General features: G+C 39.7%; 3 protein-coding genes across 3 annotated transcripts; 1 reads left to right on the top strand and 2 right to left on the bottom strand.

Moving 5' to 3' along the window:
* Window positions 1-228: 228 nt before the first annotated feature.
* Window positions 229-5,695, bottom strand: bag3 (BCL2 associated athanogene 3). The gene is made up of 4 exons (XM_023425826.2): window positions 5,169-5,695; window positions 2,829-3,164; window positions 2,370-2,720; window positions 229-2,267 (listed from the first exon to the last, which is right to left on the bottom strand). The coding sequence occupies exons 1-4, from the start codon at window positions 5,364-5,366 to the stop codon at window positions 1,452-1,454; spliced, it is 1,701 nt and encodes a 566-aa protein (XP_023281594.1). The 5' UTR covers window positions 5,367-5,695; the 3' UTR covers window positions 229-1,451.
* Window positions 5,696-7,675: 1,980 nt separating this feature from the next.
* Window positions 7,676-16,844, top strand: tial1 (TIA1 cytotoxic granule-associated RNA binding protein-like 1). Its single transcript, XM_023425812.2, has 12 exons — window positions 7,676-7,832; window positions 8,286-8,382; window positions 8,674-8,772; window positions 8,930-8,984; window positions 9,089-9,176; window positions 11,282-11,357; window positions 11,637-11,745; window positions 12,332-12,427; window positions 12,568-12,652; window positions 12,895-13,018; window positions 13,431-13,573; window positions 14,216-16,844. The coding sequence occupies exons 1-12, from the start codon at window positions 7,804-7,806 to the stop codon at window positions 14,337-14,339; spliced, it is 1,125 nt and encodes a 374-aa protein (XP_023281580.1). The 5' UTR covers window positions 7,676-7,803; the 3' UTR covers window positions 14,340-16,844.
* Window position 16,845: 1 nt separating this feature from the next.
* On the bottom strand, window positions 16,846-22,839 carry pkd2l1 (polycystic kidney disease 2-like 1). Its single transcript, XM_023425709.2, has 15 exons — window positions 22,513-22,839; window positions 22,092-22,205; window positions 21,052-21,179; window positions 20,696-20,949; window positions 20,381-20,605; window positions 20,062-20,290; window positions 19,803-19,973; window positions 19,522-19,703; window positions 19,305-19,425; window positions 19,120-19,218; window positions 18,921-19,042; window positions 18,722-18,839; window positions 18,427-18,560; window positions 18,180-18,321; window positions 16,846-17,961 (listed from the first exon to the last, which is right to left on the bottom strand). The coding sequence occupies exons 1-15, from the start codon at window positions 22,796-22,798 to the stop codon at window positions 17,842-17,844; spliced, it is 2,445 nt and encodes an 814-aa protein (XP_023281477.1). The 5' UTR covers window positions 22,799-22,839; the 3' UTR covers window positions 16,846-17,841.
* Between the last annotated feature and the right edge of the window lie 1,331 nt (window positions 22,840-24,170).

Below are 24,170 nucleotides of genomic sequence, written 5' to 3'. Positions count from 1 at the left end.
TTCACTATTTTCTAACATATAGGAAAAATTATCATTGATTAATAAATAATGAAAATAATTGTTAGTCACAGCCCTAAAAATAATATATGTATAATAGTAACTAAGATTCTTCCAGAATAGGCAGACAATGCAATACTACTACCAGGCTCCTAAAAATAATTAAAAAAAATAAATAAGTCTCAGTCTCAGACTTTGCAGAATTCATGGGAACCCAAATATTAGGCAAAATCCATGTCAAATACATTTTATTTTCAACCATACCAACAAGATTGATTGCTTTCAATACATCAGCCTGCTACTCATAAACCGTGATCAAGACTAAGCCACAATCCATAATTTGTAAAGGTGTGTTAGGCACTGAGCCTACTTTACAGATGGCTTATGGTTGTACTACAGTGATAAATTACTACACAAACAATTAGGGTAATCAGAAAAGTACCTTTGAAAAAAATAAAATCACAGATTGACGTTTTCTTCACTTGTTTATGAATTGGGCATTTTCTCACTGTTGGTATTTTTAAGGCTTTCAGGCCATATATGTGTTAGTGTTATTACAGATTGTGGCTTTGGTAGTTACACAAGGACATTCTGACAATCATGAACTGTGATTCCTAATGAGCACTAGGTGCTGATTGTCTCACATCTCAAGTAAGATACACCATCTCACCTCCAATTGTCATTACACATTCATTAATGTACCAAAATACTATATTATGATATAAATACTGATATAATGATTTGAAATTACAAGTAAACCAATGCACATACAAACACTCAAGCACATCAATCAAAACCTGTGTAACTGATATATTTTAAATCTAGTGCTGCTGAACTTTCAGCATGATACATTTCAATGATGGCAAAGTGCAAAGATGGCAAAATCAGTAATGCACCAAAAAGCAGCATCTAATAAAACATATTCACTGTGTTGTGTGACAAAGCCGCTCCAACATGGCCATGTGGTCATAAAGGGGAAAATGCTTTTCTGTTGACTGAGTTTTGCAGTGAGTTCTGCTTTGAAGTCCCCAATGTTTGCACTCGTGTACTAACTGAAGAGCTGACTGGATTAAGAAAAGCTCCATACAATATTTGATCAAGACAAAAGGCAACTACACGTAACATTTCTTAAGAAAATACTTCTAGTTTTCTTCCATTTATTGATAAAGGCCTCTTATTCAAACTTTAATTTGACTATAAATTGTTGTCAACACCTTGATCGTGACAGCTGGCACAACATAGAAGGCAACAACATTGGCTTGAAAAACACGATTGCACTGAGTTACCAATTATATGCTGAATGGCAGGAAATACCAACACTGTTAATCAATGCATGCAACTTCCACAAATGCTGTAGACAGAGGAAGAGGAGAGTTAGCTGGAGCAGACTTGTTAACCATCAAATATTCAGCAGGTTTATCATTCTCTCCTCTTGATTATGAAGTGTGCAGTCATTATGATATCTCCTTTGCCATCTCAACATTCTCCTTGGTGATCATGCTGGGCTCTCCTTTCTGTGTCAGGTTGTCTCCCTCCATTGCTGTGTCACCAGCAAGCTTGGCTGGCTGCTCCTCCAGTTGCTCCAGTTCTTCCAGTATGGTCTGAACACGACGGACTCCGTCCCGCCTCGCCTGCCGTACATCTACACGACCCTCTGGGTCAACCGAGTCCAGTGCTAAGAGCTCTTTGGTCAGCAATTCCTCCAGTAACAAGTACTTCTTATCATTCTTCTTTCCATCAAAACATTTCACCTCCTGCTCCAGTTTAGAAACCCGTTCAACTATCTTCTGTACCTTAGCCAAGCCTGGGTGGACTGGGCACTGAGCAGCCTGTTCAGCCTCTACCTTTACAGATGGGACTTCTGGGGGAACAGCTGTCACGTCCTGGGCTTCTGGTTTTGGAGGTATTTGAACTGTGATATCTGCAGTATGTTGTTGTGGTTGTTCTGGTTTCTGGGGTGGCTGGAACTGCTGCGGCGACTGCATTAACTGTTCAGGCTGCTGAGGCTGTGGAGACATCTGAGGTGGTGCCTGGTGGAAGTGCAGCGGCTGCTGGAAGTGTTGTGGCTGCTGGAACTGCTGTGGCTGCTGGAACTGCTGAGGTTGCTGAGGAGGAGGCTGTTGGAAGTGTTGAGGTTGTTGAGGCTTTTGGATGTCAGCTTCAGTGTGCAATGGCTGGGGGAGCTGCGTGTTCTCGGGTTTCTGCTGCGTGCTTTGTTGTTCCTGCTCCATTTTCTGGGGTGGGTCTCTTGTGATGACATGCTGCTGAGCCTTAGGAATTACAAAGAAGTCATTAGGAAGTGTCACAATCTAGATCAACACATACTGAACATGAAGAAAAATACAAGTGAAAACACATAAAAGTTAAACCACCTGTGGTCTCTCTCCAAGCACCTGTGTTATAATAGGTGACTGGCTTCTAATATGAGGTGGGAGGTGAATAGTAGCAGGATCGCGATGCTGGGTAATCAGTATCGGAGAAGCCCTTTCCCTGGGCGGCTGCATCGCTGCAGAGTAGCCAGGCCATTCGTCTGTCTGAATGCGATGGAAGGGCTGCTGGTGCTCTGAGTAGGGGACGCGCTGAGAATATACGGAGGGATTTAACTGAGCCTGTGTTTGTGTTTGGCCTCCTCCACCCTCATGGATCACCGGGATAGGGATGTAACCTGCTTGAAGACTAGTGCTGCTGGGCCGTGGGGGTTGGTGATGCGGGACAGTGTAAACCTTAAAAATAAAAGATCAAATTAAAATTCCAATTCAGAAATTTCTGTATACAACATACATTTCTGTATACATTTTTCCATTTCCTTTTTAAAACAAGCCAAGTCCTACCTCCGCTGTTTGTGAAACAGGTGAGCCGACCTTTCCGGGATCAGTGGAGCAGCTCTCTGAAGGTCCATGTAAGGGTGATCTAGGCCTGCAGTGGAGCGCTGGTGTCGGAGAAGGCGTTCGCCCGTCTGTCCGGATAGTCTGTGCAGTGGATGGCTGGATGTAGGAATAACATGGATGCTGTTGCTGCCTCAGTTCTGCGCCCTCATGGAAGACTGGGATGGGAACATAACCTGGGCGAAGAATAGGGTGCTTCATCTCCCTCACGAAGGTCTTCTGTGTCTCCTGGGGGCTTGGTTCTGGTGGTATGTTGGGTCCATTTGCTGAAACTTCTCTGACCTGAAACATAGCCAGTAGTATATTGATATAATTTAAAAATGTTAACCAATGAGTATTAAGAATCTTTTCTCAATTATTAAGTATTATGTTAAATATTTTTACCACATGATTGGCTTGAGCAATTCTTTTTATTATTTTTATCCAAGCCATTCTTGCTTATAGTTGTGTAAAAGATTTAAATTATCTTTATTTAGGTACTGCTTCCTCCACTAGGAGATACATTTAAATGAAGTTCAGGCAAAACTCTGTTTAAAACATGTTACCAACAAAAACTTATTACAAACATATTAATACATAGTGTACAACCAAATGGTTTTCAAAACCTGGAGGTATTTTTTAATAGTAAAGTGTTCTCAGACATGCGAAGGTTATAGGTTAAAATCTAACATTTCCACAGAGGGACGCCAAAAGTATCACCTCTTTGAGTATTTGATAAATGAAAATAACTTGTGATTAACAGAGACTCCAGCCAATTTCCAGTCAGACAACTGCTGTGTTTCAGTTTGATATTTTGCTCCACAGTCAGAGTGACATCAGTCACCTGTTTAAATTCCCTAACATATCCCACACACAATAGTTTGGCACACCCTCTTAAAATAACATGATATTAGCTAATCATTATGTCATGCAGAGAGAGAGAGAGAGACAGAGAGAGACATGGGCTCTTTTTGCTCTGCCCTTTGATAAATTTCATAAGGAAGAGTCAATATTATTTTTGAATTATTTCTGAATTAACTTTTCATGAAGTACAGCGGATAACTGAATTTCTTCCCTGTGTCGGTCTTCTTTGACCACACCTAGTCTTAAAGAGCATAATTAATCCTGGAATACATTTGTATACATACAATACTAAGAGTCAAAGTAAACTAAGTCCCAATTGGGAACTTACTATTGCAGGGAAATAAATACATATCATACATATCATAGGGAATAAAAATTGTGCAATAAATCATGAAGTATAACATTGGCACTGTCAACACATTCCTGGATGTCAAACACATCTGGAAGAGTGTTGTAAATTTCCATTCACCAGAGTAGGAGTTTTTCATTATTATTCTCATAGTGTACTAAGTGACCAGACACCTGTCACTGACAGCTACAGAGAGGTACAAGCAACAGGTCAATTGATAGTTCAGCACTCTGCCAATGATATATCTGAAAAGTGATCAAAGTTTGTTTCTAACCATTAAAAACAAATACAGGAGCTTACAGAACAGAAACTGCATTTACATGTAAGCCAGTGGCACAAAACTTATGAAATAGCTGTGAACGACCTTTTGCCCTCTGCCATTTCAGTATGGGACACCGCACACTGCCAGCACCATTGCACCAATTTTATCCCCTGACAGCTGTGTCTTTCTAGCAGTTTCGTTGGGACCCTAACTTTGGACAACAGTGTCTCTCTCCCAGACTAAAGATTACCAACTGGCAGCCTGTGAAGCTCACTCTTAGCCCACGAGTTTTCTCTGCAGACCTTTCCTGTTTTCACAACGTGTATTAAATAGAGCTGAATATGATAGGCAGGGCAGCCAGCAGCCTCTGTCATGCAGTATACTCCACAGGCCAATGTGAGCGGGACCAGCCTCAATCCATGTAAGGGAAAAAGTTTAATATGAGCTGGACGTCGCAGTGTTTTCCACCACGAAAGACACGTTATTAAAATACTGGAAGCTCATCATGGGTAGCCTTTACATACTGCAGAGTGAGTCATCGAGTAATAATAGTATTAGATCATGACACGGGAACATAACGGGGTTGATCACCCTTTATAATAGGCTTATGAGCTGTCTGTGAGGGGGAGGTGACGGTGCCAAACAAGGCCTATAGTCAACATGATTAATATATAACAGTGATGTAGCTCAACGCTTTTGCTGCTTTAACAGCGTATCAAACCAAAACACGCTCAGCAACACACGTAGCAAGATACAAAAATAGCCGTTAAAGAGTTGAACGACCGTCAGCTGTTAACGTTGACAAACCAACTTTATCCCGCCGCTCTTTTACCTTTTTCGTGTCGTGTCTCGGGTCATTCCAGGTTGTCGTGCGGTTGTTGTGATCCACAAAAAAGGGCCATCCCGTCTGAGGGTCAATTTTCACTTCCCAGCCGAGGGGGAGAGGGTCGTTGTCATTATTTGCCATTGTCAGTATCGGTGACTGTGTCTTCATGCCGTTCATGTTGCAGGCTGTCGAGTACTGAGACATTTTATACAGGCGACGGACGCTTTAAAGATTCCTTCAAGTGACGTGGAAAAGTGGGCTGGAAGTTTCTCGAAATAGCAGGGTTAATGTCGGGGGCGGACAGCGCTGGTACGGTGGCATGGGCTCTGAAACTTGTTATGTCGCAGACCCCCCAACATAGACACAAGCTAAACCTCTGCTCTGCATATTTTCCTTCCTCGGGGAGCCCGACCTAGGAGGATTTTTGCTGCAGCTGTGGAGGAAGTAACAGTCGTATACCCACCTGCTGACTGGGAAATCTTCACCCTAATTTTGCTGGGACTCCCTGGACCCCAGTGACCCCTGTGCCTTGGACCCCAGTTTGAGAACCATTTTCTGCGCATTACACAAGGGAATCCCAAGCCTTTTCACAATAAAAGATTTCCCAAATAGATCTACTCAGACTCCCACATGATGAATCTCCTCCAAGGGAACTCAGTCTGGGTTTGCTATGATTTGGTACACAATTACATAACTGTGGTGCTGTGATACAGTGTGGGCACAGTGACAACTCTAATGACAGATCTTCCTTAATTACAGGACTACTCCAATTCAGCCTCATACCATAAGGGAAATGCTAGTAAATCAGAGGCATCCTCCCTTGGCCCGAAACCAATACAGGTATTTTTAGAGATGCTCAATAGTCAATTGAAGACAATTGATTTTTGTATTTTTGGACACCTGGAAATGGTGAGACAATTGATAATTACAAAAATAGCCCGTAGAGTAAATTCCTGTAAGGATTTTTTATAGGTTATTAGCCACACAATATACGAGATAATGAATCATAACCAGTAACCAGATCAAATCAGTCTGACCCTCTCTTGAATCCCTGTGTTTGTGCACTAGTGACACAAACACTTCTTATTGTGATTTTCTTTTTGCTAAAGGAAAATGTTCCAGTCAGTCATACATTATTCAGTTTTATGTGCAACAACAACTGATGCCTTTAGTCAGTGGAATGATTTATACAGTGATAAATATCATTGACAAATGATTATTAGATTCTTCATTCAATGCTGACGTTGATGTTTCCACAATATTTCCAGAATATTCACATGCATCTCTGGCTTTTGGAAGCCTAGCGGCCAACACTGATAAGATATGAATCTGGTAGCCAATCATCCTGCCTTGATTCCTCTCTGAGGTGACTTCTAACAGAGTAAAGACCTCAGTGTTACTCAGTACAAATTGGAACCACTAATCCAATTTGTGGATCCTAATCCAATCCTTAATGCAAAAAGTCATTGAAGAGAAACCGTTGCTATTTCTATGTAAATTTTCAATTTCAATTTAATAATTACACGGGATAACTCATACATATTAGCCCTTTAATTAAATGATTTCAAAATAAAAGCACTTGCCAGACGCTTGTTAAAACCACTGTGGAAAAAAAATATTTTATTCCTATCTTTGTCGCCCCCTATTGCTATTTTTAAAACATACTGTGTGGCAGACAGCAATACATGTCTCCCACTTTTATTCTTTTTATTTATTGATGATCATAATTGCTGTATGTTCATCTGTAGCTGATAGATGCCCCTGTTCTTTTGATAGTTCTTAAGGTTTAGGCCTATTCTTACCATATTTCAAATAAATAACATTCATCCATTTAGTTTTTATTTTATCTATTTTATGACATATAATTAATTAATTAATTAAATAAATAACATGTTTTTATTCAATCAATTATTTGTTTGTTTGTTTTTTTGTGTAAATAGACAGTCTGTTAATTTATGTAGAATAGACTGATAAAAAAAATTAAAATACAGATATGTTTTCAATTTAATTTATTGCCCTTTTGATACATCAGTCAACACTTAAAATACTTAAATACACTGTTTGCACAGTTAGAATAACACTGCTTTAAGCCAGAATTTGTTAGTCAAATCATGAATGTGTTATTCAACACGTTCTCACACTGTAGCCTTCAAACTGACACCTGAGTCAAAATCTAGAAAGGTCCCCGAGGTTCGAGCCATTGGGAACCGTCGAACACCGGTAATTAAAACAAGCCTACCCTTGCGTTCCACTTCAAAATAAAAGTCTCTCTTGCAAAGTACTTCCCGACAGTACCAAATCTGACAAAATAAATATTGAATGTGTTCGCTGTTTGGGCTTTTGTAGTTATTAATTAACCAATCACCCCCGATAAACACAACTATCTTGAATAAATGTATCATTTCCACTGATGAAATTGTAAAAATGTTGGGTTTTTGTTATCTCGCCCTGACCTCGCCGGGGCTTGTCATCACGCATGTTCTCTGGACTTCCAGCGTGACGTATGCCCTAGCGCCCGGTTAGCTAGCTTCTAAGCTAGTTAGCTAGTTGTTGTAGTTGACAGCGCACACGGGAGTCGGTTAACGTTAGCTAACTAGCTTCTAACTAACGTTTTCTGCCCTGCTGACTGTCGACATCGGTCATGGACGACGAAAGCCACCCCAAAACCCTGTAAGTAATTTTAGGTGTCTTATTGGTATCGTTAGGTATCGTTAGCTTCGCTAGCGCAGGGAACCGGCGGCTAATTTAGCTACCCGCTGTCTTCACAAACCTGCTGAATACTGTTAGACAGCATAAAAATGTAATGTTCCACTTAGGCCAAGGTGGTTAATATAAGGTTAAATTAGAAAAACAACACTCTAATTTAATGTGTGTGTATGTAATCTGTAAGTGTCAACAGCGACAGCTGTCTAACGATAGTCGTTACGTTGGGCCGGTTTATAAGTCAGTTAAACAAATGTAAATTTCGTCACATTAATAACTCACCATCAGTGACCACAAGGTATCAGTCGAAGTAAGCTGTCAGTTTTTCAGTTTAAGTGTCATTATCTGTAAGAGCCCATCGCTAACTAGTAAAAAACTGTAACAGATTGCGCATAAAGAACCTCTTGTTTTCTCCTTCAGGTATGTGGGAAACCTCTCCAGGGATGTAACAGAAATTTTGATTCTGCAGCTCTTCACCCAGATAGGGCCTTGCAAAAGCTGTAAAATGATCACAGAGGTAAGCAGCCACGATTTTCGGGTTATATCCTCTTGTGGGCCGTTTCGTTTTCCTTCTATGCTCCAAGCCCAGTAATTTACATTAAAACGGTGACTATGTATCACTTTTCTCCTAAAAGTTACAAAGAAATGTATCTTTAACTAAAGCAGTTCTGTTAAATTGCATCTAGTGTTGAGAAATGTGGATGCAATGAAAATGGACAGTTGTTGTAAATCACAGGTACATCACAGTTGTGTACAAAATAGTAGAACCAACCTTTTGAACCACTGTGTTTGACTTTTTCCCTTGCAGCATACAAGCAATGACCCCTATTGCTTTGTGGAGTTTTTTGAACACAGAGATGCTGCTGCAGCCCTTGCAGCCATGAATGGGAGGAAGATATTAGGAAAGGTAGGCCAACCTGTGTGATCTAAAATTAAAAGTGAGATTAGGCAGTTCATCTGTTGTCAGAATTCCCCTGTGATCTTTGTTCTTCGTGTAGAAAATGTCTTTTTTCCTGGCTTTCTATTATAACTTTAAATCCTCTCTGTGAACTCTCTGCTTTCAGGAGGTCAAAGTAAATTGGGCCACCACTCCAAGTAGCCAGAAGAAAGACACATCCAGTAAGTGTTCACCTATTGACTTTCTGCTCTGTTGAAATCAACGTTCACCAGAGAATAGTAAATGGTTTCTTTCCTTTGTTTGTTTGTCATTTGTTTTGTTCTAGATCACTTCCATGTTTTTGTGGGTGATTTGAGCCCTGAGATTACCACTGAGGATGTCAAGGCTGCATTCGCACCTTTTGGGAAAATCTCGTAAGTTTTCACTTTGAAAGGATATTTCTTTTTATGTGCAGTGAAATAATTTAATTGCTACAATGTAAGCATATTGATTTCTCTAAAGTTGGGCACTATTAAGGTACTTCAAAATAATCTTCTGTAATTTTATGCTGAGTGGAAGAACCATCTGTGACCATGTTTACATGCATATGGCATGGGTATTGACTTAACTGTAAAGATAAAGATATTTATAAATATCACATATTATAAGAAAGATTGTTTTGAAAGGACATCCTGAAGGTTTTTGTTTCTCCTGGACAGTTCTCAAGATACTGTCTAACCTCAGATGAATTATTTTATTTTGGGATAAAAACAAGGGCTTGATATAATAGAAAACACTGGGACATCCTCGTGTCCTAGGTGTCAAGGGGCTGACACTGAACTGCAGTGTCTCCAGTTTGACTCTTGCCAGTGGCCTTACTGGCATGTCACTCCCGTTCTCTCTCTCCTCTTTCCCTCTCATCTCTGCTGGCTCTCATGGCTATACAAAAAAGGCATAAAATACCCCAACCCCCCCCCCACCCAAAATAAATAAACAAATTCAAGTAACACTTAGCGAAGAGCACACAAGAATGAATGACTCATAAACTGTAAGGGGGAAACAAAAGCTTGCATTACACAAGGAGGCTTAAACTACTGATAGAGCATCTGTACAGATGGATGCAATTTATAGTTTTGATTGTTGATCACTGATAATCAGTATTATATGTACACCTTCTTGTGAGAATAAATTATTAGGTAGACTGATATATGAGCAGGTGTTCAGAGGACAACAGAGATGGTTAGTGTTCAGGAAAACAGCTTCATATCTATTTCATCTTGATGTATTCTTTGTTACATTTGTATTATGTGCAAAAGACACCACATGCTTGCATGTAAACATAGTTAATGATGGACCAAGATAACCATAAGCATCATTTCAAAGTAGATATCAGAATGGACTTAACCTCTTTTCAGATGTATTGCTTTGTTTTGAAAAAACATTCTTGACAGATTGGAACATATTCATTTAAGTTATTAATTACAACACAAGTCCTGTAGGTTATCAAGTACTGTATTACAGATATTTACTTGTGGTCTGTGTATTGTGTCTCTCTGTTTTTATGACTGAAGTGTGAGCTTTTAGCCTATTCTTGATTTTCCTTGCATATTTAGGGTGTGGTAAGTAAACTGTACAGTATGTCAGCAAAATGTTAGCTGTGTGTATGAACGTGAACAGCTTTTAGTTGTGGGTCTCAGTGAAGTAATAGCACTTTGGTTATTTTACAGAAATGCTCATAGGATTGGACAGGAGCTTGAAGGCTAACAGCAAGGAACTGTGCACTCTGGAGACACAGATGTAGTTTTTTTCTCTATTTATTCCATTTTTTCCATATGTCTTTATTTGTAGATGCTATGTATTAACATGACCTAGCTTAGATTAACAAATTCCAATACTCAATGTATTCCTCTAAATCTATGTTTAAATTGTCTCATTTGATTTTCATAGTGTTGTTTGTAGTGTAATGATCCTCTTCCAAAATTACTGAAAATGTCAATTTCTCAAAATTTGCAGCTCCCCAAACTCCATACTCCATATTGGTGGTAAAGAATTGACCAGGAAAAATAAAGAAATCTGTTAACAGGCCATGTATGCCGTTTAATTCCTTTTTTCTCTTTTGATATTTTCTATATATTTCTATTTGTAGGAAGAGCACCAACAGCAGATTTTAAGAATGCATGGTAATCCATATAATCTGTTCCTTTGTGAATTTAAATCAGTAGCCTACTGTTGAGAGGAGTGAACAAAAAGTGGTGCTCTAGAGGCAAGGATCCATTAATACATCTGAATTTATTTAAAAACAATACTGTAGGCTGCATGTATTTGTACTATTTGTTTTTTTTTTTGTTTTTGTTTTTCAAGTCTTGCTTTGAAGTTACATTATGAGTCAGTGCTCAGTACAAGGCCATGATAGCTAACATACCTTAATGTAGGACAGAGTAGAGGATTCACAGTTCAGTGTGTTTTGCGTGGTTCCTTTTTTAGTTTGAAGCCTTTAAAGTGAAAAGTGCACTGAAGCTGTTTTAACGTCTCCTTCCAGGGATGCCCGTGTTGTGAAGGACATGGCGACAGGCAAATCAAAGGGGTATGGATTTGTGTCCTTCTACAACAAACTGGTAAGGCTCCAGTGCAAGAACACAGACTGAAGGTTATTTCTATTTTCTGTTTATTATCTTACTTAAATGCATTTACAGTAATTAAAATAGAATTGATCATAACCCTAGTCACAACAACTTAAGTCGTCTAACATTACAGTTTCTTGTTTACCATCACCACTTTGAATGATACTTAGATTAAAAACAGTATATACATTCTCAGAACTGACTATGGTCACTAATAAACTTTACAGATTAATCAAATCCAGAAGCTTGACTGTGTTTGATTTGGATTTATAGGATGCAGAGAATGCCATTATTAACATGGGTGGACAATGGCTTGGAGGACGCCAAATCAGGACCAACTGGGCAACGCGTAAACCACCAGCTCCAAAGAGTTCCCAGGACAGTAAGTTAAAGGCTACTTCAGCTCTACAGCCACACAGGGGGTCTCACTTAATTTGGATGATTAGAGCTCTTCTCACAACAATATTGGAGTTTGCACACTGTGTTTGACCGATCTCTTCCTCACTCTCCCCTTAGCGTTGTTGCACCTGCTACAAATTACACCTTTATCGTTATTTGTACATGGAGTCCAGTGAACTCATGTTAACACCCTGCATAGTTGTGCCCAGAGCACAGGTCCAATCAGCCACAATAAGAGAAAACACCTCTGAGTGTGCAGGACCATAAAGGGAAAATGAAATCCTCGACCTGCAGCAGGTGGATGGGGGGACAAAATTAGATTCCCAGTACCTAAATATTATTAATGTGACAATATTTCGGCAGTTCTTTTATAAGATACACACCAGCGTTTTGAGAGATCGTCACTTATATGGATGTGATGAACAGAGGCAGAAACATTCACAGTTCATTTTTCTCAGCTAGGATGAATAAGTTGATAAAATTCACCTTAAGGTTCATGGCTTTTGAGTATTTAGGTACATTTATATTTTATTTTTCAATTTTCCAAACGTTGTTTGTTTTAATTTCAGACGGCTCGAAGCAGCTGAGGTTTGACGATGTAGTGACTCAGTCCAGTCCACAGAACTGTACCGTGTACTGTGGAGGGATCCAGTCAGGATTATCAGGCAAGTGTCATGTTCTCTAAAGATGCCATTGTTAGGGCCCTTAGTCATACTGCAATAGTAGTCTTATTATTTCCCGTACACTTCCCTCAAATAGCCTGAGAACTAACCACATGAACCCATTTCTGTTTTGTTTTTTTCAGAACACCTCATGCGACAGACCTTCTCACCTTTTGGTCAAATAATGGAAATAAGAGTTTTCCCAGAGAAAGGATACTCTTTCATCAGGTAGCGTCTCTGTCCATTGCAGCATTTGGCCTCTAGATGTCAACACAAACATTTTGCATGACTTAATGACAGGCCAGTTAATTCCACACTCAGTATCAGTGACCTTTTCTGTTAGACTTCTCTTCACCGCTTTAATGAGGGATCAGGTAGCACAAAGTTTTTAATGCTGTGTATTTTCTGAATTGCCTGATATAAGTCCTATGAGATAAATCTTCCTGCTAAGCTGCTGTTTTCCTTTTAAGGTTTTCCTCCCATGACAGTGCTGCCCATGCCATTGTTTCAGTAAATGGCACAGCCATCGAAGGGCATATTGTGAAGTGCTTCTGGGGCAAAGAATCTCCCGACATGGCAAAAAATCCACAGCAGGTATTTATTTTTTTCTGACAATAGGTAGATGACAGGAAATGAGGGAAGATATGGGAAAAACAAAATTCTACAAAGATCTCTGGTCAGACTAGAACCAGGGAAATTGCAGTATGTGTCTTAACAATGCCCCTCTGAAAGCGATAAGTCTATGAAGGTGATTCAGATCTTGAATTAATGCAGTTAAAGGAATCCTGCTTTTTAGCCCAAACTATGAAACGGAAATAGAAACTTTATTACAAATTCCAATATATGTTGTCAGACTGAAAAAATGACAAGGGCACTTTCCATTTCTTTCATTAATATGACCCTTTTCTTGCAGTACTTGTAGTATCTGCTCCTGATTGAACATAGAAATCATACCTAATGGGGCAGCTAAGATATGTGTTCACTTTCCTGTGTTGGGTTCACTCAGGTTGAGTACAGTCAGTGGGGGCAGTGGAACCAGGTCTATGGAAGTCCACAGCAGCAGTATGGGCAGTATGTGGCCAACGGGTGGCAAGTTCCCTCCTACAGCATGTACGGCCAGACGTGGAACCAGCAAGGATTTGGAGTAGAGTAAGTTTTACTCTGTAGTATATATTCAATTAATACATAATAAACCTCTTGACACCTGTCATTAATGACTCTGAATCCTGATGGATGTTAACTTGTCTCTATGATGGACACAGCACACAGCTGATCTGTACACAGTGACCACAGTAGCCGCGTTTCAACCAAAAAGTACCTGGAACTTAAAGTTGCAGGTACTCCAGGTACTAACTAAAAGGTTCCTGTGGCCCATTGTTGTCTGCGTTTCCACTGCGGCCTAAAGTCCCGGGAAGATTATGCAAAATTATTATTAATTACATTATTCACAGCATTTTGAGGACATAACATGAATGAAAATGTGTGTTTGCTCGCTCACTGTGGACATTTAAACTTTGCGAGTGAAATAAAATGCAGCGAGTACTCGACCAGTCAGAATATGTTCAGCACTGCAGACTACACCCCCCCAAAGTGCCTGCACCATTGGAAAGTACTACCCCCGACCAGGTACCTTTTTGGGGGTCGATCAATTACCCCGGAACTAAATTTAGACCCTGGTTCCTGCGGAGGAAACCCGCATAGTTCCTCTAAAGGTTCCTGGTTCCTGGGGAAGGTTCCTGCTGTGGAAACGCGGTTAGTCATACTAATCAGGTATTTGTGGGATCTCCGCAGGCAGTCCCAGTCACCGGCCTGGATGGGAAGCTTTGGATCTCCATCAGCCCAGGCTGCAGCCCCACCTGGTCCAGTCATGTCCAACCTGGCCAACTTCAGCATGGCTGGCTACCAAACGCAGTGAGCTGGCCCTGAACTAAGTGTAATACCAAGGGGATTTTGTCAACCCTTTAGACCACATAGCACTCTTTCATCTGGACAGCTGCTCTGGTAAAAGAAGGGCGGGGCCATATTCACAAAGCCTTTGTAGCTAATAGTTGCTCCTAAGCCCGTTTAACAATTATGTTTTAAATGACTTTGTTCATTTCACTTAGAACTTTTAAAAAGTTTATTTGATGATAATTTATAGTTCTGTTATGGAAAAGTGCTCTTGGGCTTCTGAAGTAAAGCCAAACCAGCCATCTTTGTCTGTCCAGTAGATGTTAAAGGACATACCAATCTTTTGAATGTTTTGCCCAATGAGAATCATACCTAGTATGTGACAAGAGGATTTGCAGCATTAGCATGCTAACTGGTCAGGTATCTAACAGACACAGATGCCCTTCCTCTCATCACACATCAAAGACAACCATCAAAAAGTCAGTGTAGTACTTGAAAACTAATTGTTCCCCTCTCAGATTAAAAATACGAACAAACTATTTTGTGGAGCTAAAAGCACGCTCACTACAAGCCATCATGTTACTCCAACAGCTCACTGGAATATGACAGATTAAAATCCCCCAAAACCTCAAACTTTATGACATTAATATTGAATTATTCAACTATAGCAATATCTGCTCTCAGTTTGCCATCATGGTGTTGTAATATTTTAATATTTAAGTGAGAACTCTTTGTTTGTTACAGCCTCGTCAAAATGTTTATTTACTTGTCATACTAGGGGCATTTTTCTGTCATTTTATACAACAGAGGACAAAAATCAAACCAAGTCTTCATGCATTGATGAGTTAGTTTTTGTAAGATATGTCAGTTTTTAAAACAGCACGCAGTGATCACAGTGTTGTACAGGTCAAGCAGGTATGATCAGTCATCATGAATTTGTGTGGCAAACTGCAATGAGCCACAAGAATGAACCGACCTACGAAATGTTGGTCTGGGCTTCGCTTCAGCTCATGCAGTGTGTAGACATTTCGTCCTATTTTCATATATTAATGAAAAATGCTTTGTGAATAGAGGCCCAGGGACGGTAGTTAATCTTTCCAGTACATGTGAAGAGAGTATTTGTACAAACAACTGTGGCTTTAAAGGATACTTTATTGGGAGGTGGTATCTCTTGGGTAAATTTTGTGTACAAAGAAAAATTTCACCTACACAGCTCTCAAAGCAAAAAAGAAATATGTTTTTCATGTTTTGTATCAGAGTGATCAGCATGTTCTTTGCAGACTTTTGATGGATTTTAGTTTACACCTTATGGTAGCCTAGATTGGACTAATTTATAATCCTGTGTCTCAAGGGAAAGGCTAGAGCACATGCTTTCTGTGTAAAGAAAATATTGTAAAAACAGCGTAAACCCCCAAACTTTGTAAAGGTAACTGACGCTGTGTGCTGATTCTGGGGCTGGTTTCCTAGAGGAATATTGAATCTTAAATATTTTCTTCCTCCTTCCTTCCTCTTGTTAACCTCAGTTAATTGATAGTTATCTCTTTCTAATGGCTGTGAGAGTTTGCGAAGAACTTTAGATTTAATTTAGCAACAAAACCAGCCCCTAACTACATTGCATCATGTTTTATATCATTCAAAATGTTGTTTTTCTTTTTTTAGTCATCACCGACCTGTGTCAAGACAAATGTTTTAGGCTTATGATGAATTGGGATTCTTTTATTTTATGTTAATTCCACTGAAAGTGGAAGGTTTCTGCAATATTTCATTGTTTCATCAGGGCAGCAGGAACTTCTGCTTCCCTCAGTGCAATTATAGAATACTTCTATATATCCGAAATAAACTATTTAAAAATCACTGACAAATTGTGACAAGAGGATTTCTCAAAGACGTCCTGCCATTTGGATTTTATTTGCATATGTGCCATTTTGTACATTGTAGTACACTCCTCCTAAGCTCACTCTCCCTTTCCTGTTGTATTAGCCAACATACATCATAATGTTTCTGTTTGTTTATTAGAGCTGGGGGGTGTTCACTTAACAAAACAGGGTCATGTTGGCTTAGAGTGTAAATACAAACCTCGATCACAAACCTTCATAAAACTTAAGAAATAATGTACATACTGTAGGTAGAATGTTATGAAAAAAATGCCATCGTTAAATTTCAGCAATATAATTTATGCATAAGCCTTAATTGATGTGTTGGTAAATTCAAACTTTGTTATTTCCAGAGGCTCTATTACTAAATTCTTTTCCACTGTGGATTTTCCCATTTTTAAGTTTGTGTGCCATTTTGAGGTCGTAGCAGCAGGCGGGTGAAGTTTCAGCTTGAACTGCACGCTTATGACATGTAATATATTTCTTGCTTAAAATAATGAATGTAATTGCAATTTGCTTTTAAGACAATAATTCATGTAAGTTGAACAACAGAAGTGATGTTTAATAATAAAGGATGAAATCTTTTTTTTTTCTTTTTTTTCCATTTAACGGAAAACCTCAAGAAGTCACTTCAAATAAAGAAACATTTGAACCTGCTCATTTGGTACATTTATTAGACACTAATAAAATGTGCTTTTACACAGACATCAGACAGCAACACATAAATACACTGCAAAGTTATGTCCTTACAGAAACTCTACCAGACACAGGAATTTACAATTACAATTACTAAACTGAGGGTCAGAGATTTTTACCATCTGAATGACAAATTCACTAGACCGCATCTGTTTTCATACATTTGGCTTCATAATCCTTCTACCCTTTTTGTTCTGCGGCAACATTGGAAAGTATGAAACCTGAAAGATTTTATAACAACACCGCGTCCACTGGGATAAAATGTCCCAGATCCAAGTATTTAGTATTTAACCTAAATATGATTTTACTGAAGAGCCACAGACACTGTCATCCATCAAATTTGCTGTTACAACTTGAGGTGGACAAAGTTGATGAATAAATACCGAATGATGTGTTACATATAGACATAATATATATATATATATATATATATATATATATATATATGGGTATTATTTTGAAGACCCACTAAACTGCAAGGGGGTGAGAGCTGCTGAGGAACTGCATAAACATTAAATGACTGAAGAAAAGCAAACATTCAGTTAGTCAGATGAGTGGCACGTTGCACTGCCTAATATTGGATTATATTGCACAACTGTCTTTATTCTAACCTACTGTTGAAATAAATGTATATTACACAACACTAGCAATATACAGATTTACATTCAGGTCTCATCTACAACTTTGTAGTATCCTACAAATCTGATTTTAAACCAGTTTATTATATTGGCCCTAGTGAAGCTGCCTAGTAAGCAAAGAAATTCAAAAAAGTATTTACATAGTATTTACATATTCTCATGAGATGACTGGCTAAGTGCGTAAGTCATACTGTCAATTTATTGATGATCTGAGCACCTAATTGTTATTGGTTTGAACTTTTGTTGGTGGGTTGACCCGTACATCCTCATGTGTCAGCTGACTTCCAGATAACCCGTGATTCTGTTCCCCAGAGGTTAATCACATGTGACAGTCAAAACTGGAGTTGGTGTGACCTGCTGCTCTCCTGGACGACAGCTCGGCCTTCATGCCCCTGTCCACACAAACCAGGACGCTGCCATCTGAGGCAGTTTCGTCACTCTGGATAGGGGTAAATGAAAATGAAATATTTTGTAATTATCATAAGAAAACTAAGAAAGTCTAATTTGCTGGAATGCTTAAATATAAGACATTTTACAATCTGTAAAATCTGTAATATTTGTAAGGTGAAGCCTCCTAGCTATTCAATCTTCCATTGAAAAAGGAAAGCATTTGATACAATAAGGTTTAAGAATTTCTATAATTACTACCCTACTCACATCATTACTGGTCATGGACAGTTTCCCTGCTGTTTCGTTCCCTTTGGCTTTCTCTTGTAATCCCAGTTTCTCCATAATCAACTCAATCCTGGTTGTGATGCCTGCTACAGAGCTCTCAAGGTGGAGAACCTGTCTGGCCAGTCTTTCACGGGGAGAGAAAGGTAATTCAGATTTTGGTTAATGTTCGTTGTTATGAAATTAAATTCTCTTAGGCATATCATAGGTTAAATATAAAAACCTTTCCTACTTTAGAAACTGTTCCCGATCCACCGAGGTTTGACTGGAGTGGTTCTTCTGCTCATTGGAGGTTACAGGAGGCTTCTCCAGTAATTCTGTCCCATAATTAATTCCAAGATTATTGAGTTCAGCACTAAGAGCATCCTGATGAAATACAGAAACACCATCATGAAAACAGCTTTCACTGCATTCATTCTTACATTTACTTTAATGTCTGTCTAGCTAGAGAAGAAATTAGTCAAAAAACAGCTTGAACCACATTTATCCTGTAAATCAGGTCATACAATGAAGACTGTTGCACAAACCCTCTTTTCCTCCAGCTCGATTTTCATCCTCTCTTGTTCGTCCTCGTCTAGAATTTGGTTCCCGTCATTGTCAAACCGTGAGAAGGCTGCAGAAATTTCGTGATCAGCATGTCCCATCCTACAAGATTATCAGAGTGGTGAGGGTTACATTTAACACTAAATTCAGCATGTGCTCCCCTTCAAATATATTGTCACTTACTCTTTCAGAGTTTCTCTGAAGTCCTTGAATTCGATTTCTCCAGAACCAGACCGTAGCGCCTTCTGAACATCTGATATTTTCTCCTTTTTGAGTTTCAGCTTCATAAATGTCTTCATATAGCTCTGAATTACAAGGAGACATCAATTTATTTATTTATTCATTGATTTATCTATTTCTAGATTAATTTCATTGCCTTTACCTGTTTGATGATGTCTGTAATCTGCAGCTCATCTTTTTGGGATGAGAGCTCCTCCTTAACCTCAGAATATGTGTCATTAATGATGGCCAGAAACATGTTCTGAGGAACAAACGCGTGAAGAGATAAAGAGACTTCTCATTTTTATAATTTTTAAATCAAACAACTTGCGTCGCACAATGACTTACCAGCAAAACAAAGAAAACAAAGAACACGTAGGTGACAAAGTAGATTGGCCCGAGAACTCTGTTAGCTCGGTCGATGGCGTCATAATCAAAGTCTCCAAGAATAATCCTGAACTGTGTGAAGCTGCAGGAAGGAAAAAGGGAGAGGAATTAAATAGTTGATGCTCAATCGTCTTATTTAAATGTGTCCTGCCGAGCTGCTGTGATTGACACCTCTTACATGCACTTTACGAAGGTGCTGAAGGATTCAACTTCTGTCCCAAACAGCAAATATCCGAGCTGAGCATAAGCGAAGAAGACAATGAAGAACATGATGGCAAATCCCAAGATATCTTTAGCACATCGACCCAGTGTGGAGGACAGCTGAGTCATGGTCTTATTAAAACTGATGTACTTGAAAACCTACGAGGACAAGAGGAGAACACTCATTCTTTGGTACGATGCCAGAGCCAGATCATTTTTCTAAGTAATGAGTTGAAGTGAAGGATGTTGGTGCTTTACCTTGATCCACGCGAAGAACAAGTTCACAGCGTTCATGTTGTTGTACTGTGTTTGCCAGAACGCCAGAAATTCAAAATCAGCATAGATATCAGGGTGTTCCAGCAGTTTGCCAAGCAACTTGTCCACTTTGACAGTTCGGAAAACATTGAAAATGATGGCAACGATGGCGAGCTGGGAGGGAGAATAATTAAAATTTTGAGTCAAAGCTAAATCAGAGAAAAGATCACGTTTGAATCAAATGAGAATTATATATTCTTACCATTATGACAACAACGTCCAGTATGTTCCAGATGCATTTGAAGTAGGACAACTTGTGTATTCGCACTTCAAGAATCTCCTCCACAACATAGTAGAGGATGAATAAACAGAAGACTATCTCACAGCCGAGGATGAAGTAATCCCAGTAGGTGATGTAGCGGATCAATTTGACCGTTCTGATCTGATAGGAAGGGATCGCTCCACCGGTTGCTGGGAATTCAACCACCAACCTGAAAGAAGTACATAAAATGTTGGTAAACCAATGAATGGGTACCAACCAACTAATGGATAAAGTTGCTTCTGTTAATGGTGCTCCTTACCTGATGACGCAGAACATGTTGATGTTTGCATTGTAAGTGGAGAAGTCGATGAAGGCAGCTCTGGTTCCTCGGTCCAGCCAAAGGTTGTCCACCAGTTCCCTCAGTATGACGACGCTCTCCTCTTTGGTGCGACTTAGGTCTTGATAGTATCCCGCTCCACTGTAGGTGGTCAGCAACCCCCAGTGAGAGGAACCCTTCATCTCTTTCTCTGTGTGGTAACTCCAGCTGCAGATGCACAAAAAAAGCACAAAAATAGCTAAGGAAAGCCCTAAACTTTGGTGCAGTTCTTGTCTATAACAGCACAGAGTGGCTTACGCAGTGCCATTAATGAGACCAAAGCTGAAGTCTTCCTCCTTCTTCTCATTGTAGACATCGAAACATCCCGTGATCTCGTCTTGGAAGTCGTCGTGGACCTTGCAGGAGTTGTTCTTGATCTTGATCTGCCTCATCCTGGGGACTCCCAGCAGCATGTTCTCATAGTAGATGAAGGACTGGTCCCCGCTGTCGAGGGACTGGTTATTGTACCATTTAGTCCAGTAGAGGCCGTCCAGAAATGGTCCCTGGGCGTACTGTTTATATAAAAAGACGGTGGATGAACGCAGATTGAAATTTCATACTCTTATTTTTTACTACGTTGACGATGGAGGAAATTAATATGGCGGGAAACTCACAGTCCAGAAGTCGGCCATGGTTCCAATGGACTGAAACTTAACCCCACTTTCACCGGCTGTATTCACAAACAGGTCTGTCATGGCTTTGGTGTAATAGTAGGTGCTTGAACTGGTCATACCGTATGTCACTGAAAGACAACGTAATCACACTGTTGACACCCAATAATTGATCCCTATCTGGCTTTGCTCAGGCTCAGCTCTAAACATTGCTCCATTCAGCAGTCCAAGATAAGACAGCTCAGAGGCAGACATGCAAAGCCTCATTCAAGACTTGCTGTTTGGCTGTGTTTATGTCACCGCCATCAAATCGATTCAGATTAGAAGCTGTAATTTGTTTGAAGAGAGAGCACGCTGGCCTGACACAAATAGCCTCATCAAACAATGTAAATCTAACTCAGACAAAGCAACAATGGACGAGGCCTAATGCTCTTATCACTAAAAGGCAAGAGAGCAGTGCCCATGTCCCTTTCACTCCTAAAGCTCAGCCGGACAATGGCTTTCAGGCAGATGGATGGGAAGGGCATTTGTGGTAGGCATTAAAGCAGGGTAAATCAACAGTCCAAGTGCCCTATACAGTAACATTCTGCTAAATGGTGGGCAGCGATCAGCGCTGCTAAAAACAATTAGTTGATTGAAATATACTGAAGTAGGAACAAGGTACATGAGTACGGGAAAGAAAACATGTAATTCACCTATTTGAAAATACACTGTTATACATTAGATGTTTGTCAGACCCAGAGACACATTTGAAATATCTTTATGGATCATGAATGTGTCGCATACATTTGGGATATGAGTATCTAGAAGTACTTTAACAGGTTGTATGATGTAACTTAAATCCAAGAAAGTATTGAAGTATTTAAGTGTAAACCTAAACCACAATTTACCTTAAAATAACAATTGATGCAGAAAAACACTTTCCCATGTCAAACGTTGGAAGAAATAAATGTTTTACCGCTGAACTGAACATAGTTTTGGGTCGGGATTGATCCAGACTGTTAAAATAAGTGCGAGTCAGACGTTTTGGTTAGAACACTTACAGAGGCATATGTCTACCAGGAACACCAGATAGACCATTAACTCTCGTAGCGTGGTTCGGACAAACAGTTCCCTATTGTTAGAGGTGTTTTCGGTCAATGTTGTTCCCCACAAACCTACACAAAAAAATATAAATGAAAGTCATCAGTCATATAATTATGACGCAAATGTATTTTTGCAGGAATTGTAAAAAACATTACCAAAAGTTTAGAGTTTAAGTTGAATTAAAGGAAAGAAGATGCTTCAAGGAAGACTAAAATTGTTTAGGCAACAAGATAGTTCAGACATTTTAAGTTAAAAAACAATATTGAGACATATCAGTTGATTTTGCAGAACTGTACCAAGAAAAGTCTCCAGTGAGATCAATTTTTGCTGAGAAGTATAATTGATATTCAAAGCAGAAATACAGTGATGAACTCCTACCTTTGATAACAGAGCAGCAGCCTCTTTTCTTCACCAGGCTTTGCTCAGTAGATGGTGGCTCCTCTGGTGGATGGTGGAACGGCCCTGGGGTGTCCAGTTTGTAAATGCTGTCCATGGAGCCCTGGAAGAGAGGCTGAGGGTTGTAGATGGTGCTGACAGCTCGGGCAAGGGGCGGAGGAGAGCCACAGTAGCCCTGGTTCACCCAGGCCCCGTTGCCCACGGTGTCCAACTCGCACTCCACCTGTCCGCTCAGGTGGCTTTCAGCCCGGTTGTTCAGGCACTTCATGCTGTGTGTCTGCTTATGAACTGCTGTGGTTTGGATCGGGAGAGAAAGTGAAGCAGGGCAGCGCAGGCAGCTTCTGAACACCTGCTGGAGGGATGATTATAAAGAGTTGATGACATAAGCTTTGTCGAGGGAGGAGCCGCTGGTCCTCTGCTGGAGCTTTTGTAGTCTTGAGATTGACACCCAGCTAAAACACATTAAGGTGATGGTATAATTGGTCTTGTACTAACACAACATTGACATAGTTTGACAGGGTTTACCCAAATACAAGAAGTTTAATCTTATTTTCATGAGGGGTGCAATCTGGTAATCAATAAGAGCTCATATCTAGTCCTTAGCTGTTTCAAACAATAAAATAAATCATCACTGTCCTCCCTCTCACTATCAACCCTCTTTCAAACTGGCAGAGAGAAGCTGAAATGACAGCTACTACCTCATCAAATTGAAGGAATTTCATTTTGTAGTAGAGATCTCTACATTACCACATATCCACCTATAAAACTGCTGGAAATGTCTTGTAAGAGAATGGGAGGCTAAATAATTCAGCAGTTAAAAGACATTTTAATTTGTTTTGCCCTCTCAGTTACATACATGCTGAGCACATTGTTGTCACTATTGATTAACAACTCATCTGGTGACGCGCTCCTATTGAGGAAATCAATTAATTGCACGTCGATTACATTTTCTGTCACCAATTGTTCACCACTCGAGACTGAATTAATGAAGAGCGTAATTGCAGTGTCACCGATGGTCTCCGCCTCATTACCGCTCAGCACTTTTGACTCTGCCATCTATTCATTTTTGGCATGCCAACTGTCAGAAAGCGTTTTGTTAGGTATGCAAACACTCAACGTGGCGTGTGATTCATTACGACCATCTGTATCAGTGTTTGGCACCTCGTCCAATGTCGACCTTGCCTGCCAACCCAACAAGCCCCCTGCAACACGTCTCATGTATTTAAGTGTTCAATGATTAGCAGATAAATTGATTAATACTTCAGCTATATTTTATTTTTGTTTTCTATGATTTGATATATGATATCCCTCTACATATTTGTCTTTGTAGCTTTTCATGCGTTTGTTTATTTTGTGCAGGAGTTTAAACCAAACAGACTGGAACATGAGCTCGATCCAAAAACATATTTCCACATATTACCACCCAAATCAACTGCATGCTAATAAGATGTGTGAAGTGTATTAGCAGTTTGGACAATACAGTTGATGCGCCGCTGTAGATGTCTTCTACTTAATCCAGATAGAGTTTGGGTCCAGCTATGGGCCTTCATGCCTGAGCGGCTCTGAACAGAGCGATTACACACAGCCATTACCACACAATAGAGTTTAATTTCTGCTCCCCCGCTGAAGCCGTGGCAGGA

This window comes from Seriola lalandi, unplaced genomic scaffold (genome assembly GCF_002814215.2).
Source record: "Seriola lalandi dorsalis isolate HSWRI2012SDOR001 ecotype SW California unplaced genomic scaffold, Sedor1 jcf7180002054795, whole genome shotgun sequence".
NCBI lineage: Eukaryota > Metazoa > Chordata > Actinopteri > Carangiformes > Carangidae > Seriola > Seriola lalandi.
Note: the sequence above shows the minus strand (reverse complement) of the source record. Positions and strands in the feature narration are given on the sequence as shown.

Excerpts from the sequence above, each read along its gene's own strand:
- bag3 (XM_023425826.2), bottom strand. The coding sequence starts at position 5,366 with ATGTCTCAGTACTCGACAGCCTGCAACATGAACGGCATGAAGACACAG. Across the intron at positions 3,165-5,168 it reads CGAGACACGACACGAAAAAG|GTCAGAGAAGTTTCAGCAAA; the intron begins GTAAAAGAGCGG and ends GCTATGTTTCAG. Across the intron at positions 2,721-2,828 it reads CTGTTTCACAAACAGCGGAG|GTTTACACTGTCCCGCATCA; the intron begins GTAGGACTTGGC and ends TTTATTTTTAAG.
- tial1 (XM_023425812.2), top strand. The coding sequence starts at position 7,804 with ATGGACGACGAAAGCCACCCCAAAACCCT. Across the intron at positions 8,383-8,673 it reads GCTGTAAAATGATCACAGAG|CATACAAGCAATGACCCCTA; the intron begins GTAAGCAGCCAC and ends TTTCCCTTGCAG. Across the intron at positions 12,428-12,567 it reads GATCCAGTCAGGATTATCAG|AACACCTCATGCGACAGACC; the intron begins GCAAGTGTCATG and ends TGTTTTTTTCAG.
- pkd2l1 (XM_023425709.2), bottom strand. The coding sequence starts at position 22,798 with ATGAAGTGCCTGAACAACCGGGCTGAAAGCCACCTGAGCGGACAGGTG. Across the intron at positions 20,950-21,051 it reads CCATGGCCGACTTCTGGACT|TACGCCCAGGGACCATTTCT; the intron begins GTGAGTTTCCCG and ends TTATATAAACAG. Across the intron at positions 19,043-19,119 it reads TTACAGACATCATCAAACAG|AGCTATATGAAGACATTTAT; the intron begins GTAAAGGCAATG and ends CTTGTAATTCAG.